Source organism: Crocuta crocuta, unplaced genomic scaffold, assembly GCF_008692635.1.
Source record: "Crocuta crocuta isolate KB4526 unplaced genomic scaffold, BGI_CrCroc_1.0 scaffold693, whole genome shotgun sequence".
Classification (NCBI taxonomy): domain Eukaryota; kingdom Metazoa; phylum Chordata; class Mammalia; order Carnivora; family Hyaenidae; genus Crocuta; species Crocuta crocuta.
In genome coordinates, this window is record NW_027527545.1 from 731,851 (window position 1) to 746,346 (window position 14,496).

The following is a 14,496-nucleotide window of genomic DNA, read 5'->3' on the forward strand; positions in this document are numbered from 1 at the left end:
AAGGCTTCCTTAGTGTGGATCTGTGACCTGCTGTTTGGGGTTTGAGGCATTTCCAGTTCCTTACCCTTCCGCCCACAAGCCTCCCTGACCACTCTCTCTCATCCTCCCCAGGAAGGCAGGTTGGGCCACGGCCGGGCCTAGTCAACCACGGGCCCCTCACCAGTTACTAAGTGTGTCAGCCTCCAGACGTGGGTGGCTGTGTGTGTCCCATGTGTGGACATTCAGGCACACCCCCCCCCGTATCTGTGGGGCCACAAGCCCACCGAGACATCGTAGTTGATCGCCCAGCTGGAGAGTTGGCAGATTTGCTTTGGGCACTTAAATGGCCTCACCATCCTCCACGGGACAAGCTGCTTCTAGGCCCCAGACTGGAAGGAGGCAGTCCTGGGGGTTGTCATAGATGCAGACACAGCTGGTCTGCAGGTGCCGCTGTCAAACCCACATTACAGAGCACGATGCTCCAATTAAAACGGTCATTGAAAGGTTGACCAGACCAGAGACTTTATCGGTCCTTTGACCAGTGACTCCCGTACCCCAGTTCCTAGAGTCAAGGCAGAGATCCCCTCCCACTGCCCTCTTACTCCAGGAAACCCCATGCTGGGAGCAAGGCGGGTCAAGGCCCCCCGCTGCTTCTGGCTGGATGTGCAGCTCTGTCCTTGAACCTGCCTGGACATGCCCGTTCTCCTGGCACCCGGTCTCTAACCCTGGCCGCTCCGGCTACACAGCCAGCACTTACAAGCAGCGGGGGGTGGCTGCAATGTTGTGTCCCCGTGACTCAGTCTGAAACTCTGGGGGCTGCTAAGGAGCCTCCTCTGTGTCTTCTTTCTCCTCCGTCCCTCCCCTCTCCAAGCCGAGGCACCAGGCTGTCCTCAAGGATTGTCTCCCATCCCCAGCTCACCCCAGCCCTCCTCCTGGGTGGCCCCGGGTGCTGGCTCAAGTCCACAAGCAAAGGCCAGAGGGGACCTGAAAAGTCCAAATCCTGCTTCCACCCAACTCTGCGAGATAGTGTGAGCTGGGGATGGAACCTGGGCCCCAGGCCAGCCCGGGGCTGACAGACGCTTGCCACCTGCTGCCCTCTGGAGGCCAGTAGAGCAGGCAGAGAGTGGGGGTTCCCACAAGCTCAGCCCTGCCCCAGGAGAACTGGGTCACACTACCTGGTAGGGACGGCTCTCCATCCCCCTCCCCTGCCCAGGCAGAGCCAAACCCACCGATGCCTTCTGCCCAAGGCCTTGGCTGGCCCAGCCCCCCCGGGACATATTCCCATTCTTTGCCAACCCCCCTCAGGAAGTCCTTCCCTCATTCTGAAGGGTCAGGCCTGTGACTCCATGGCCTTGGTTGCTGGGACATCTGTGATCACCTAAACATTCACTGAGGGCCTCCTTGGTCAGGATGATTTGGGGGAGGAGGAGAGACGGTCTCCTGTCAAGCCCTCACCCGGGTGGAAGATTCTGCCCATCTGGCCATCAGGGTGAGAGGTGGCTGGGCGGGGGTCTGAACATGCCAGACACCACAGAAGTGGCCTCATGGTGCTAACCTGGCAGCAAGTGCCGTGCTCGGGTGCTGGGCTGCGGTGGCCCCTCGAGACCCCACAGTGCCCCTATGGTGCCTACTCCCATTTCTCGGCGTGAAGCAAGCTCACCCCAACGCTCCAGAATGAACCAAAATCCAAGTAACAGTTGGGGAAAGTGTGGGGGTCAGAGCAACGTGTGGGGGCTGAGACGCAGCGAGAACAGAAGAGAGGTGCCCCATCCCCTTGGAAGCTATTCACACTGCCTTGTCCCCGCACCTGGCCTCTCTGACGCCGACCCATCCATTCATAAGCATTTATTGAGTGCTGCCTGGCTGGCCAGAGCTGGGGGGGCAGGGCCAGGGTGACTCAAGGCCACCTCCTCCTTCATGGGGGGCTCTTTAAGCGGCGCTCCCAGGCCCTGCTCTCTTAGCCAGGCCTCCGGGACCCAGGGGCAGGCCCTTGCAAGCTGGATCTCCCCTAAAATACATCTTCCACCGAGCTTGGGTGCCCCTACGCAGCGGAAGGCAGCATCGCCATCCTCACTGCACCGGTCTCCTAGGCAGAAGTGGAGGGACAGCAGGCAGAGGGCGAAGGTCCAGAAGACTTCCCGGCACCTTTGGAACCTGGATTTTAAGCAGAGGGGAGAAGGGGGAAAATGATAAGGGTCTGATTCAAAGCTCCCAAAAGTCCTGGTTCAAACTTCAGGGCTGCTGAGGCTCTGGCGCCACCTGGGGGCTGCTCCTGGGATAGCACCCCTGTGCCCGCCGGACCAGGACAGCCCCGGGTGGGACCCAGAGCAGGACACAAAGCCCAGAAAACTCCCACTCCAGCTGGCTGTGCTGCCCCCTTGCGGCCGCAGGGCTCTGAGACCCCAGATCTGTTACACCTAGAATGTTACAGGAGGCCGGCCTTTCCGCCAGAACTGTGGTGAGCGCTGCCTCCCCCCACCCCCAAACCTGGGGGGTTTCCTATTCCCTCCCACTGAAAAGGGGAAGAGCAGCCGACTCCGCGCCCATCATTTCTATGTACCCTCAGCCTCCCGCACCTCCCGGCTGGACTCGCTGAATCCCTCTCTCCTCCTAGAGATCCATCTTTGAACATACGTTCCCTGCACAGCTTCTGGGGGGAAGGGTGCGATAGTCCCGCCCCGTCCCCCCCCCCCCAGGAGCTCACACTAACAGGAGAGGCTGTACCCACACAGGGCACCCAAATGGGCAGCAGTATGGCCCAGTCGGACCCACTCTTCCGCGAAGGAGATTAAAGTTGCTACGATTTCTGTTCTCAAACCCCGCGGGGGCCGAGGCCTCTCCCTCCCGTCTGCAGGAACGACGGTGTGGGGCGCGGCCTGGCTGGGCCCTGGCCTTCGCACCTGGCTGGGGGCAGCTTAGACACGCAGGCGCTCAGGGCCCACCCAGACCTGCAGAAGTGGAATCGGCATTCAATGACTGAGACAGGGTGACCCGGGGCGTGAGCCAGGCAGTGTGCGGAGGGCCAGTGTAGACCTCAGGGAGGCTTCAGCCAAAGCTCTCGGGAACCTGGGCCCCAGCCACCCCACCACACTGATCCACACACGACCTGGCGTTTCCGTGGGTGCTGGGCCCCTCTCCCTCCCGGCCGCCCCAACACCTCTGCCTGGAGGACTGGCCTCCGCCCTGCCTTCCAGCACCCTCAAACCCGTCCCAACACTCCAGCCGGTCTACCACAGTTCTGCCAGCATGCAGACCTGGTCTCGCCCCTCCCGTGGCTCCCTAGTACCCACGTCCAAGGTCTATAGGCTGCCATGCTGTCCCCCACATCTGACACCTCCTGCACTGTACGTGCACGCGCATTCCGTCCCGGAGACACTGAACACGAAGTTCCTGAACGAGCTCCGGAGCCGGGGCCACACCTCTCAGCAGCCCATCAAACTGAATTAGACCTGCAAAAGTCACTTCCCCCAGGAAGCCCTCCTGGACCCCTTCATCTGGATCCAGGTGCTTCCTCTAGACTCTCCCACTCAGCACTGTGAAATGCCGCTCCCCCGTCTACATGTTCCCAACCGCTGACCCAGCCCAGCACTCGCTGACCCAGCACTCGCTGACCCAGCCCAGCACTCAGCCCAGAACAGACCCCCTAGCTATTTGACAAAAGAGCGCACAAAGGAGGACCGTGAAGAAGCTGGGGTTCAGAGAGGCTGAAAACTTCTCTCAGGCCACCCAGCCCCTAAGTGCCACGCACCGGAGCCCCTGCTGCACCTGCCTGCAGATCCCACTACCGGTCCCCACAGCCTCCCCGACAGGTCACCCCCCACCCCCACCCCGCCGGTAAAGAAGGGATTTCCCCCACAGGCCCAAAGAGGGAGCGAGCTTGCCCAAGGCCACCCGGGAACGCCAGCCCCAGCTTACTCACATCGGGCAACGCTTCTAGAATACTGTTGTAAGTTTCCGACACATACAAACTCCCCCACCCCTCTAACGTGGGTACTGGGGTTCATCCCACTTCATAGAGGCCCCACGGGACTCAGCCACAAGCCTGGGGCAGCCCCCTCCACAGTGGATCTCCCCAGCCACCTGCCCAGGCTGCCGCCGCTGCTGCTCCTCCTGGGGCCGCTGCTCCTCCTGGGGCCGCCGCTCCTCCTGGGGCCGCCGCTGCCGCTGCCGCTGCTGCTGCTGCTGCTGCTCCTCCTCCTCGGCGATGTCCTGGGTCCTGCATCCTTGCCCTGTCGGGCCGGGACACCCGCTTGCCAGCAGAGTTGCGGGTGGTATAGCTGTAGACGGAGGTGTAGCCCTGGCCGGTGAGCGGGCAGAAACGGCGGGTGTGGGCGCGCTCGCGCGTGGCACCGCACTGGGGGCACACGTAGTCCCGGAGGATGGGGCACAGCACCTGGCCTGCCTCGTCCTTGAGCACGTGGGACTGGTAGATGGCGCGGGACTCGCCGTTGTGTTTGCAGAAAGAGCACAGGCGTTCTGGAGCTGCCGAAGGTTCCGGGCTGGGCCTCTGAGCCCCTGCCTCCGGGGCAGGCTGTGGCTGGGGGTCCAGCCTGGTCTCGGGCTCCTCTTCCTCACGCAGAGCCCCGACCAGGCGTGCCAAACCCAGGTAATCTGTCCACAGGTCGAAGGTTCCCATAGCTGGGCAACGTGTGTGCCAGGCAGAGGGGCAGAGAGAGGAGGCCCTGCCAGCCCCGCACGCACGCCTCCTTCGGCCCCTTCCTCTTGGGCCCTCCCTTCCCTTCTCTGGAGCCTCGGAGTCTGGGCTGTTCAGTTCCCTCCTTATACCTCCAAGGGAGTGTGAAAGGGGAGGAGCAGAGCATGGGAGCTTCCCTATTGTCACAGGGGGGCTTGCTGCCCTCCCCCATGCTCCCCCATAAAGGCACCTGCCAGCCGATCCATGGTCTCCTGGTGGGCTGGGGGCCATGGGGGGTGGGTAACAGGATCACAGGCTGCAGGGGGCACCCACAGTTGGGAGCCACACCCCCCCAGAGGGCATTGGGAGGGCTACCCCTGCCTACCCTTTCTCAGAGGAGGCCAGTGAGGCCTGCCACTCCTGCTCCACAGGGAGATTGGGGGGAGGTGGAAGCCTCACCCCAAAGACAAGCATTGAGGTAGTCAGTAACTTAGTAACTTGTGTCTTCCTTCCCCTGGGTGGGGAAGGGACCAGGTGCCCCGGGCTCTTCCCAGAAGGAGGGGGGGCTGCTGATGCTCCAATAGTCTCGAAGGGGGGATGGTGCCTGGTTCAAGGGGAAGGCGGAGGATCAGGACCCCCAGCTCAGGAGGCCCTTGGGGAGCTTTCACACACAGTACTTCAGATGAACCCCTTTGATGGATGAACACCCTGAGGTACTCACTGCTTCACAAAGACCACACAAAAGCCAGTCTCCCCCATCAGGTTTCCATAGCCCCTAGGGCTACCTGCTGGCCCCGGGGTGGACGGGAGGGGAGTAAAGCTGGGGGCGGGGGGCGGAGCAGAGGCACAGGTTGAGCTAATGGCCAGCACCTCGATCCCCACTCCCTCAATGATACCCCCAATAGTTATCCAGGTGGGGCAGAGACGGCAGATGAAGAGGGATCGGCCGGCACCAAGGTGCTAAGCGGGCAACAAAGGGTAAAGCAGAGGTCTGCGGGTGCCGGGCCCAGAACCTAGGCCCAGAAGGGAGACTCTGCTGCCTTCCCCCCCCCGCCCCCGCATTCATATGNATTGGTTGACTGAGGTTTTCGGGTGCCTCCCCACCCCCATCCCTATTTATTCCCCAAATCTGGCCTGTGTCCATAAGGATCCCAGATGCCAGCCCTCCCCAGGGGGTGAGAGGCTGAGGTCAGGGCATCGCGTGAGTGGGTCGTGTCCCCCAATCCATTGCCCTCCGGCTGTGTCTGGCCCAGCCACAGTGACATTCATCCCTCGGTGGGTCTGGCCTCCGTCCTCACAACCCACCGACAACAATGAATGTTGATTGTGACCTTCGCAGTGGCCTAAAGGAGGGGAAGCTCAGGTTGGATCTGGGAGCTGCCCTGCCCCCCAGATATGGAAGGTAGGGGTCCTCATGGGTGGATGGCAGTTCCAGGCCTCGGGGTCCACTCAACGGTCGATGGTTTGCCTGAGCTGCCCAAACTCACCGACAGGTTGAATGTTCCCCCAAACCCTTGGCAACTTCTCCTGGGGGTGGGGGGGCAGGACTGGACGGTGGGGTGGGGGCAGGGAACCAGATAGCGTCGGGGAGGAGAGACGGGAGGGAGTGAGGGACCTATTAACTCGATAATTCAGCAAGCGGGCCCTGGAAAAAGCACAAGATAAATATAAATAATAACTGTAGACATTTACGAAGACTTAGCTACATAGATGTAGCAATACTGGGGGGTGGGCTTGTTTCTCGACGTATTTACTCAGATCATTCTCAAAACAGCCCCAGAAGGTGCAGAGGACTGTGATCTGTCAGTCTGGGAATCTGAGGCCAGAGGGCACTCGCGAGAGGCAGAGGAGGGATTCCTAGTGGCCCCAAGACGTCTGGCTGCCAGGCGGTTATTGCCCCAGGACACCGATGCAACAGAGATAAACAAGTCATTTTAATACAATGTAATACCTTCTGTGAGCTTCGCCCTGTTCCGGCAGGATTGCTGATGAATCACAACAACCCCCAGGGGTTGTTCCCCTTTGCAAATGCGGGGCCAGAGGAGGGGCCACGTGGTCCAGGGACAGGGGAGAAGCCAGATGACTAGAGGGGACACCCAGTGGCCAGCTGCAGGGTCTCAAGACATCTGAATTCAGGCCCTTTTGGGATTAGCAACCATGCACACAGCGACACAGCGGGGGGCTGCCCCCTTGATGTGGGGGTACAGGGTCGCTCGCTCACCCCTGGCCTTCAAAATAGGCGTCAAACCCTTGCTCAGATTCCCAACTACACCAAGAGATGCTGCCTCCTCCCCATTCTCGGTCTCTCCCTCCAGGGGCCTGCAGATTTGAGCTCCCGCCCCCCCCAAAGTTCCCCCACACACAGTCAGTCTCAGGAAAAGCCACCTCCATCAGGGGTCTGGGGAGGGGCCTTCAAATTTCCAGTCCCTTCTCAGTTTACTGGGAAGTATTGAGGGGGTCAGGGATCCCAAGTGTGCTGAGCTTAAGTGGATCCCAAAACGCCCCTTGGCGAAGGCAGGCCGAGCCAGCACAACTCTCCAAGCTGGGTCCCCGGGATCCCCACGCAGAGCCGGCCCCCAGAGACCTGCCCCTCCCTAAAACCTGCCTCAGAAAGCCCACTGTCCTCTGCCCAGTTCCCGGGACCTGTCCTCTAAAGCCCGCCCCCAAACTCCGCCCTCCTAAAACCACCCTCAAAGCCCATCTTCAAAAAGCCCAGCTTCCCTAAGCCCTGCCTCCAGCCCCCACCCTCGGAACCCACCCCTTCTGGCACCCCGTTATTCCAGCTTTAGCGGTACCCAGGCCACTGAGGCCCAACCCTCAGGTCCCGCCTCTAAAATCAGCCTGTCTGGACCCCGAGGACCCTGTCCCTACAGCGTCCCCAAGGCCACCCTCTTGAAGCCCGCCCCCCTTAAGTTCTGCCCCTCTAGGACCTGTCCCCACATCGGAAGCCCTGGGAGGGGATCCCCGAAACACTCGCTCCTGTGAAATTCCCCTGCTTCATGAAGCCTCTGCCCTAGAGCCCACATTCTTGCCCTTGGGCCTGGTGGGGGGGAGGGGGAAGGGGAGGGTCCAGTCACGTTCCCACACCTGTCCGGAGTTCAGAGTAGGGAGCCCTCCCCCACCGGGCACCCGTCAGATCTGGCCAAAAGGGCCCCATTTAGGCGATGGGGTGAGGGCTTCCTTTTACCAGGCTCAGGATATCTAGGCCCTTCTGAGTGAGCCATGTGGGTCTCCTGCAGTGAAGATCAAAGTCCTACAGAGCAGAATGCCTAAAACTCCGGGGGAGAAGGGTGGTTTGGGAAGGCAAGTTTATAATAATCATGCTTTACCTACATCGCTCTATTATTAGGATACCCATTTCATCAATGAGGATGGTGAGGCTCTCAGAGTTTGGAACAGAATTCACCCAGGTTCCTCAGAAGCTCTGTTTGTGGGGACCAGGGAGCTACAACGGGGGTGGGGGGTCATCGGGCATAAGGTACTGGCCCCACGGGTAGGGAGACACCTCAAGACACCCTTTTCCTTCTGTGTCTCCTCTCTGACTTGATTCCTTGAGGGCTGTGACCTTGACCTACCAGGGAGGGAAGTCCCTAAAGGAGCGGTCACCCAGACAAGTTACGACCACCAGAGGGTGCCTGGTCTGGAGGGTCAGGGCCGGTCGGAAGGAGGGGTTTCCAGCCAAAGGCAAGGCTGAGAGGAAACCCAAAGCCCCTACACGCCCTGTGGGGGAGGGGCGGCCCTGGGTCCGGCTGTCTCCCTTTGTCTATGGTGGTCAGTGCAGCCTTCTGCCCTTGCCCTTGGGGTCTGACTGGGCCCCTCACGGGCCAGTACTTGGCTGGCTCTCCTGCTCCGTGTGTGCTCCTGTCTGTTGCTGTCTCGGTCTGCCCGTGTGTGTCGGCCTCTCTACATCTGATCTCTGTCCGCCTGTCCCCTCCATGTCGGGGGCTGGCCCTTGGTGAGGATTGGCCCCTGCTCTGTCTGCATGTCACTCTCTGGACTGGGGGCGCTTGGGGAGGTGAGAGAGGGGAAGCTGACTTCTTCCCATCAAGCGTCCTATAGCTTTCTGGAGGGCCAACTGGGTTTCCTGACTTTTTTCTTTTTTTTTAGAGAGAGAGAGAGAGCTTGCACAGGGGAGAAGGGCAGAGGGAGAAAGAAATAATCTTAAGCAGGTTCTACACCAAGCACAGAGCCCGACGCAGGGCTCCATCTGACAACCTTGGGATCATGACCTGAGCTGAAATCACGGGTCAGATGCTCAGGGGCCACTGGGTGGCTCAGTCGGTTGGTTGAGCGTCTGACTTTGGCTCAGGTCACGATCTCACAGTTCATGAGTTCAAGCCCCCAGTCTGGCTCTGTGCTGACAGCTCGGAGCCTGGAGCCTGCTTCAGATTGTGTCTTCCTCCTCTCTCTCTCTCTCTCTCTCTCTCTCTGCCCCTCCCCCGCTCATACTCCAACTCGCTTTCAAAAATAAATAAGACGTTAAAAAAAAAAAAAGACACCCAATGGACTGATGGACTGAGCCACCCAGATGTCCCCCGATCTGACTTTGAAACCCAGCAGAGTGGAGATGGGGAGCTGTTTCCTACCCCCCTGCCCCCAATCCCAGGCCCTGGTGCCAGGAAGGGGTGCTCTGCAGGGCCATTTTAGCCCTCATTCTGCCTCTTCCTGTTCCTTAGCCCTTAGGACAGCACCTCCCCCCTCCCCACATCCCAGCTGGGAAGATCAGTCTAGGCAGGGGGGTGGGAGTGATGGTGATGCTATGTCCATGACCTCTAGGTTCCCACCTGCCCTCCCCATGGCTTCCTCTCCACCTGCTTGGCCTTTCACGCAGGCTCCTCAGCCAAGGGGCGCGTCTGTCCCACCTAGGCCTGGGGGCAGCAAGTGGGCTGGGACCCCGGGCTTCTGTCCCAACGCTACCAGATATGGGGCCGGCTTCTCCAGGGCTGGAGTTGGGGTGGGGGAAGGGCCTAGGACAGGTAGATGGGAAATTCAGACGCTTCCGCGGAGGTTCACGGTGCAGGGTGACCCTGGGTCCGGGTCAGGGTGGGCTCCGCCTGCCAAAGCGCAGGCAGCAGCGACCGATGGGCCTGTAACCGGGGGTCTGCAGTGGGCCTGGGCTCCTAGCTACTCCGTTGGGCTATTTTGGGGGTTTCTGTGGGTGTCTGTATATCCAGGTGGGCGTGTGCTATAGTGGGTGCCCGACTCTGTGCCAGTGGTGTTTCCGTTGGCACGTGTCGGCACTCCCGTGGGCTTCTGTTTGTGTGTGGATGTCAGGGTGCCTGTGGGTGTGTGTCGGGTTAATTGTGAGTAATTGCAGGTCGATGTGTGAGCCAGTGTGGGTGGGTGTCTGTTGTCTGTCAGTGTCGCTGTGGGTGACTGTAGTCTGTGTGTCATCTGACGACGGTGCCCTCCCATCCCCCCACCCCCACTAAAAGAGCAGCTCCAGGAGGACAGGGGCTTTGATCTCTTGCATCCCCACTGCTAGAGCAGCGCCCGGTACATAACAGATGCTCAGTAAACAAGTGCTGGCTTCACATCCAACAGGGGACTGTAGATTTCTGCTTGTCCCTAATGTCATTTTCCTGTGGGTCTGTGGGCCACCGCGCATGTGTAATTCTGTCTGTGTGCTGGTGTTATTGTACGTGTCCAGGTGAATGATCAAGGGTTAGGCTAGGGGACTGTAGGTATAGGTACTGCTCAAGCGTTCATGTCCCCGTTTGTGGGTGACACTGTCATGGGTCTACGAGTTCAGTTTTCCCATGGGCAACCGTGTGGCCTCTCGTGCCGCTGTTATGGGGACCTGTATGTGTGTGTATCACCTGACGTCAGCGTCCGCACCGGCTTGTACCCTCTGTGTAAGTGTCCAGTCGTCTGGGCGGCTGCAGACCCTTGCTCAGGCCGGCACGTGGATGTCCACAGTGTGTACGTGCATCTGCTGCAGTTCTTACAGGCAGTGGTATCTACCTGTACCTGCGGTTGGGGGGGGTGGAGACTTCATATCCCTGTGGTGGTCACGGTCACCCCGGGTGACCCGTGCAAAGCTGAGCATCCCGGTGTGTGCGTGTGTGCGTGCAGCGGAGAACTCCATGTCCGCCCACGTTGTATGCGAGGCTGCGTCTACACCGCAGCCACTGTCGGTGGCGGCTGCATTTTTCAGGGTCAAGGTTCTCCAGCTGTCAGCTCCGCACGTCCTCCTCCCAGTGGGTGAGGTGCGTGCCCACGTGGCAATGTTATTGTGAGTGACTGTGTGCGCAGGGGTGCGTGTGACCGTTCCCGCAGGTGACGGGAGTAACAATGGGGATGATGTATGTTCACGTATAAAGTGCAGATTGGGGGACTTCATCAGGGGTTTGGGACTATCTGACTGTGGCTGACTATCTGACTATCTGACCGACCGTTCGTGGATCTAAGAGTAGTCCGGGGCGCGGGGGATGGCTGGGAGAGGACATGGGGGACGCTTCTCAGCTCCTATCAGCCAATGAGGGGTGTTCATTCCCCTCACCCTCAGCCCCAGCAAGCCCTCCAGGGCGAAGTCCCTGTGAAATGGGTCCTGTCGCTTTAAAAGGGCTCCCCAGCAGTGGGATTCTGGGCCATTTTTCCCTTCTATGGTCAGTTTTGGAGGGCGTGTTCCTGTTAGTAAACCTTGGCCCCAGTAAATACCCTGCAGCAGCCGCCGCCGGTAATGACAGGCCGGCGGGGGGCCCGCGGAGGGCGCCAGGGCTCCTACAGGCGGCGCCGCTGCAGCCCCAGGGCCACGGCCACAGCCAGGCCCTAGCGGGGGCCCCCCCCCTGCATCGCGCCTGGATCAGTCTCCGCAGGGCCCGCGCAGGCCCGCGCGCCCGTGAACTTGGCCGGGGCCGCCTTCCCGAACGCGCACGCCGGACCGGAGCCTCTCCGGCCCGGGATACATGAGGCCCCCACCCGCTCTGCGCCCCCAAGAACAAAGCTCGCCATCGCCCGGCCCCGGGGCCTCCCCGCGGTCAGGGGTCGGGCGGCCAAGGCACCGCTGCCGCTACGCCCCCCATCGTGCGTCCCCGCCCCGCGGGGGCATCTCGGCCTGCCCTCCCCCTCGGCGGCCCAGCCTCGGGGACTTGAAGGCCTGTCCTCTTTACGGGGGCTGGTCTTCCCGGCTCCCCTTCTGGGGAAGGCGAGACGCAGAGATGCCGCCGGGGCCTCCCCGCCCCCCCGCCTTCTCCAGCTCCGCAACAATGGAGGGCCGGGCTGCAGAGGCCAGGGCGCCGGCCCCCGGGCCGCGGGCAGGTGCGCGNGGACGCACGCGGGGATACCCATGGGGCGTCAGGACGCAGCTCCCGGGGCCCGCGCGGGGGACACGGGGGCGCGAGCGGGCACACGCAGGGACCCAGACGCACGTAGACCTCAAAGGCGCACGGGGAGCACACGCGCACAAAGGCACGCGGACCGCAAACACAGGGAAGGGTGTGCAAGGGGTTTCCAGGCACATATACCCGCAGGAGGGAATATCAGGACGTGCAGGGACACTGGGGCACCGGCCACACAAATAGAGAACCCAGGGGGCACACAGACACCTGCAAAATACAGACACATCGCTTCCACAGGACAGGGCTGTTCTCAGCACTGAGAGGAGCCCAGGGGCAAGCACAGGGAATACCAAACGGGCACATGCACAGACTCCCCTGGAAGGGACGGCCACAGAACACATGCGCGCGCTGGCCCGGGAAGATAAGAGCACACACAAGATGCACAGACGTACAGGGATACACACAGAACCAACATGTCCCCCCCCCAGGTGCAGTCATGGGAACACCCCGAAACACAACACCCCAGCACACGTGGGTGCACACATGGAACAGGAACAAGTCTACAGAGATACGCCAGGCACACGTGGTCTCAGGGGCACCCACAGACACACAGAGTTCACAGACACACAAATGTCTGCACGAGTCCTCACGTACAAAGGGCAGAGGCATGCTAGGATTCATAAAACCAACAGGCATACCCACAGAAACTGCCCGGCAGGTCCCCAGGGCACAGGGGACCGTCAGGACACAGGAAATACAGGACCATCTGGGGACTGGCATACCTCTGACCATCTGCCATAGGCACACACACAGGGCACGTACAGAAGGTAGACTTAAAAGTTATACACAGGTCGGGGGTCCCCTCATCTCCTAAGATGCTTACATGGAGCCCCCCAATTCACACACACACACACACACACACCGGATACGCAGGCACACCCAGCAGGAAATGGACATTCGCTGAGGACCCCCTCCAGGGGTCCACACATAGGGACTCCCATATACTCCCCCACACACACTCACAGTCCCTGTCCGCTGGGGCCCCAATGGCTGGTGGCTGGCAGACGGAGGTCACTTCCCCTCAGGGCAGACTTTTGGAGCCAGGTGGCCTCCAGTTGGCCAGGGATGAGCTGACAGATTTCTCATTCTGTCTGTTTATTTATCCCCCATCTCAGTCTGACAGAGCCCCCCCTCAAGCCCAGACTTTAACCCTTGGTGAGCCATGGCCCTGATCTCCCTGACCATTACCCCCCCCCCCTTCGAGCCCCTCTCCATAGGCCTGCCTGAATTTCCCCTTCACGCGTCCACCTTCCCCACATCCTGGCCCCTTCCTCAGGTCTCCGCCCAGAAAGCCGGGCTCCAGATGGCCCAGGCAGGTGGATGCCCCTAGGATCCCCCAGAGGCTACTAAGGTCCGGATCTACTCTATCCCTAACTCTCCCCCCTCCCCCCAATCGGGGATAATTCCCTGAGAGGGAGGGCATGTAAGGAAGAGGACAGGAGTAAATAGTAATTGGGCCTTCGTGGGTGGGGTCCCCTCCCCTGCCCTTCCCTCCAATAGCCGAAAAGAGGGAGACGATTACTCTGGAAGATACAGCATTGGTCAATTCATTCATGGACAGTCCTCTCAGACTCTTCCCAGCAAGCCACCGAAGTGAATATTGCCACTTTTTACAGAGGGGCCACGGAGGCCCGGAGACGGACTGCCCCTTGCCCAAGGTGGCACAGCCCGGAAGCAGCAGAGCTGGAAGGCTGTGCGAGGCCTGTCTCCATCTCCTTCCCTCCAGGATGGGCCCGAAAAAAGCGCTCCGGGCTCTTCTGCCCGCGGAGCTTCCCGAGGCCACCAGCAGGGGGCAGCAGACGCCAGAGCCCTCCCCTCGGTGAGGGCAGCCTGGAGCTCAGTCCCGGCGCCTCCCTCACCCCCTACCTCTCAGCAGCTGGGACTCCGCCTGCACCCCCCCCTTCCCCAGGCTGGAACCTCCACTGCCGAAATGCAGAGGCCCCAGAAATAAAGAACTCGTCTTAAATGGAACCGACGTCCCCACAAACGCCTCACTCGCACGTGGTCCCTCTTCGTGGCTAACTCTACTCCTTCTTGCTGCAACACGTTCGTTGGGCGGGCAGCCTCCACATTCCTGAAGCGGGTCAGACCAGGAGAGAGGATTCCTGGAGCCCAGTCCAGGGGTCAGCACCCTTCCTGCCCCCAGAGTCCTCCGAATGCCCCCTGGGGACCAGCACAGGATGGGAGAGGCAGTGGGGGAAGCCCCAGTGCCCCAACTGCCCGGTTCCTCTGGGCGTGGGAACTGCCCTACCCACCCCGAGCCCCAGCCCCCAGTTCCTGAGGCCCCTGCCAGTGCTGACTCATAGGGGACCCAGGGCTGTGACTCAGCAGCGGCTCTTCTTGAACTTCTTGAGAGATTTCCCGCCCCGTGTCACCTTCTGTCCCCTCGGGGGTCTTCTTAGAGACCAGATGGCGTGAGCCACCCTTCTCAGCCACGACAGCTCAGAGCCCCAGCCCCAAGAGGTCCCCAAGTTTGCAGCCGTGGTTCAGCGGGGGTCTTGGGTGGTGGCGGGTGCATGTGGCCAGATGGGTGTGGAGCTTGCA

At 60.9% G+C, this 14,496-nt stretch overlaps 1 protein-coding gene across 1 annotated transcript; it reads right to left on the reverse strand.

Annotated features, from left to right (window-relative positions):
• Nucleotides 1-1,817: 1,817 nt before the first annotated feature.
• NANOS3 (nanos C2HC-type zinc finger 3) lies at nucleotides 1,818-5,431 on the reverse strand. The gene is made up of 2 exons (XM_077765770.1): nucleotides 4,123-5,431; nucleotides 1,818-2,136 (listed from the first exon to the last, which is right to left on the reverse strand). Exons 1-2 carry the CDS (start codon nucleotides 4,901-4,903, stop codon nucleotides 2,066-2,068), a joined length of 852 nt encoding a protein of 283 aa, XP_077621896.1. The 5' UTR covers nucleotides 4,904-5,431; the 3' UTR covers nucleotides 1,818-2,065.
• Between the last annotated feature and the right edge of the window lie 9,065 nt (nucleotides 5,432-14,496).

Excerpts from the sequence above, each read along its gene's own strand:
- NANOS3 (XM_077765770.1), bottom strand. The coding sequence starts at position 4,903 with ATGGCCCCCAGCCCACCAGGAGACCATGGATCGGCTGGCAGGTGCCTT. Across the intron at positions 2,137-4,122 it reads GGCAGCGGCGGCCCCAGGAG|CAGGTTCCAAAGGTGCCGGG; the intron begins GAGCGGCGGCCC and ends CTGCTTAAAATC.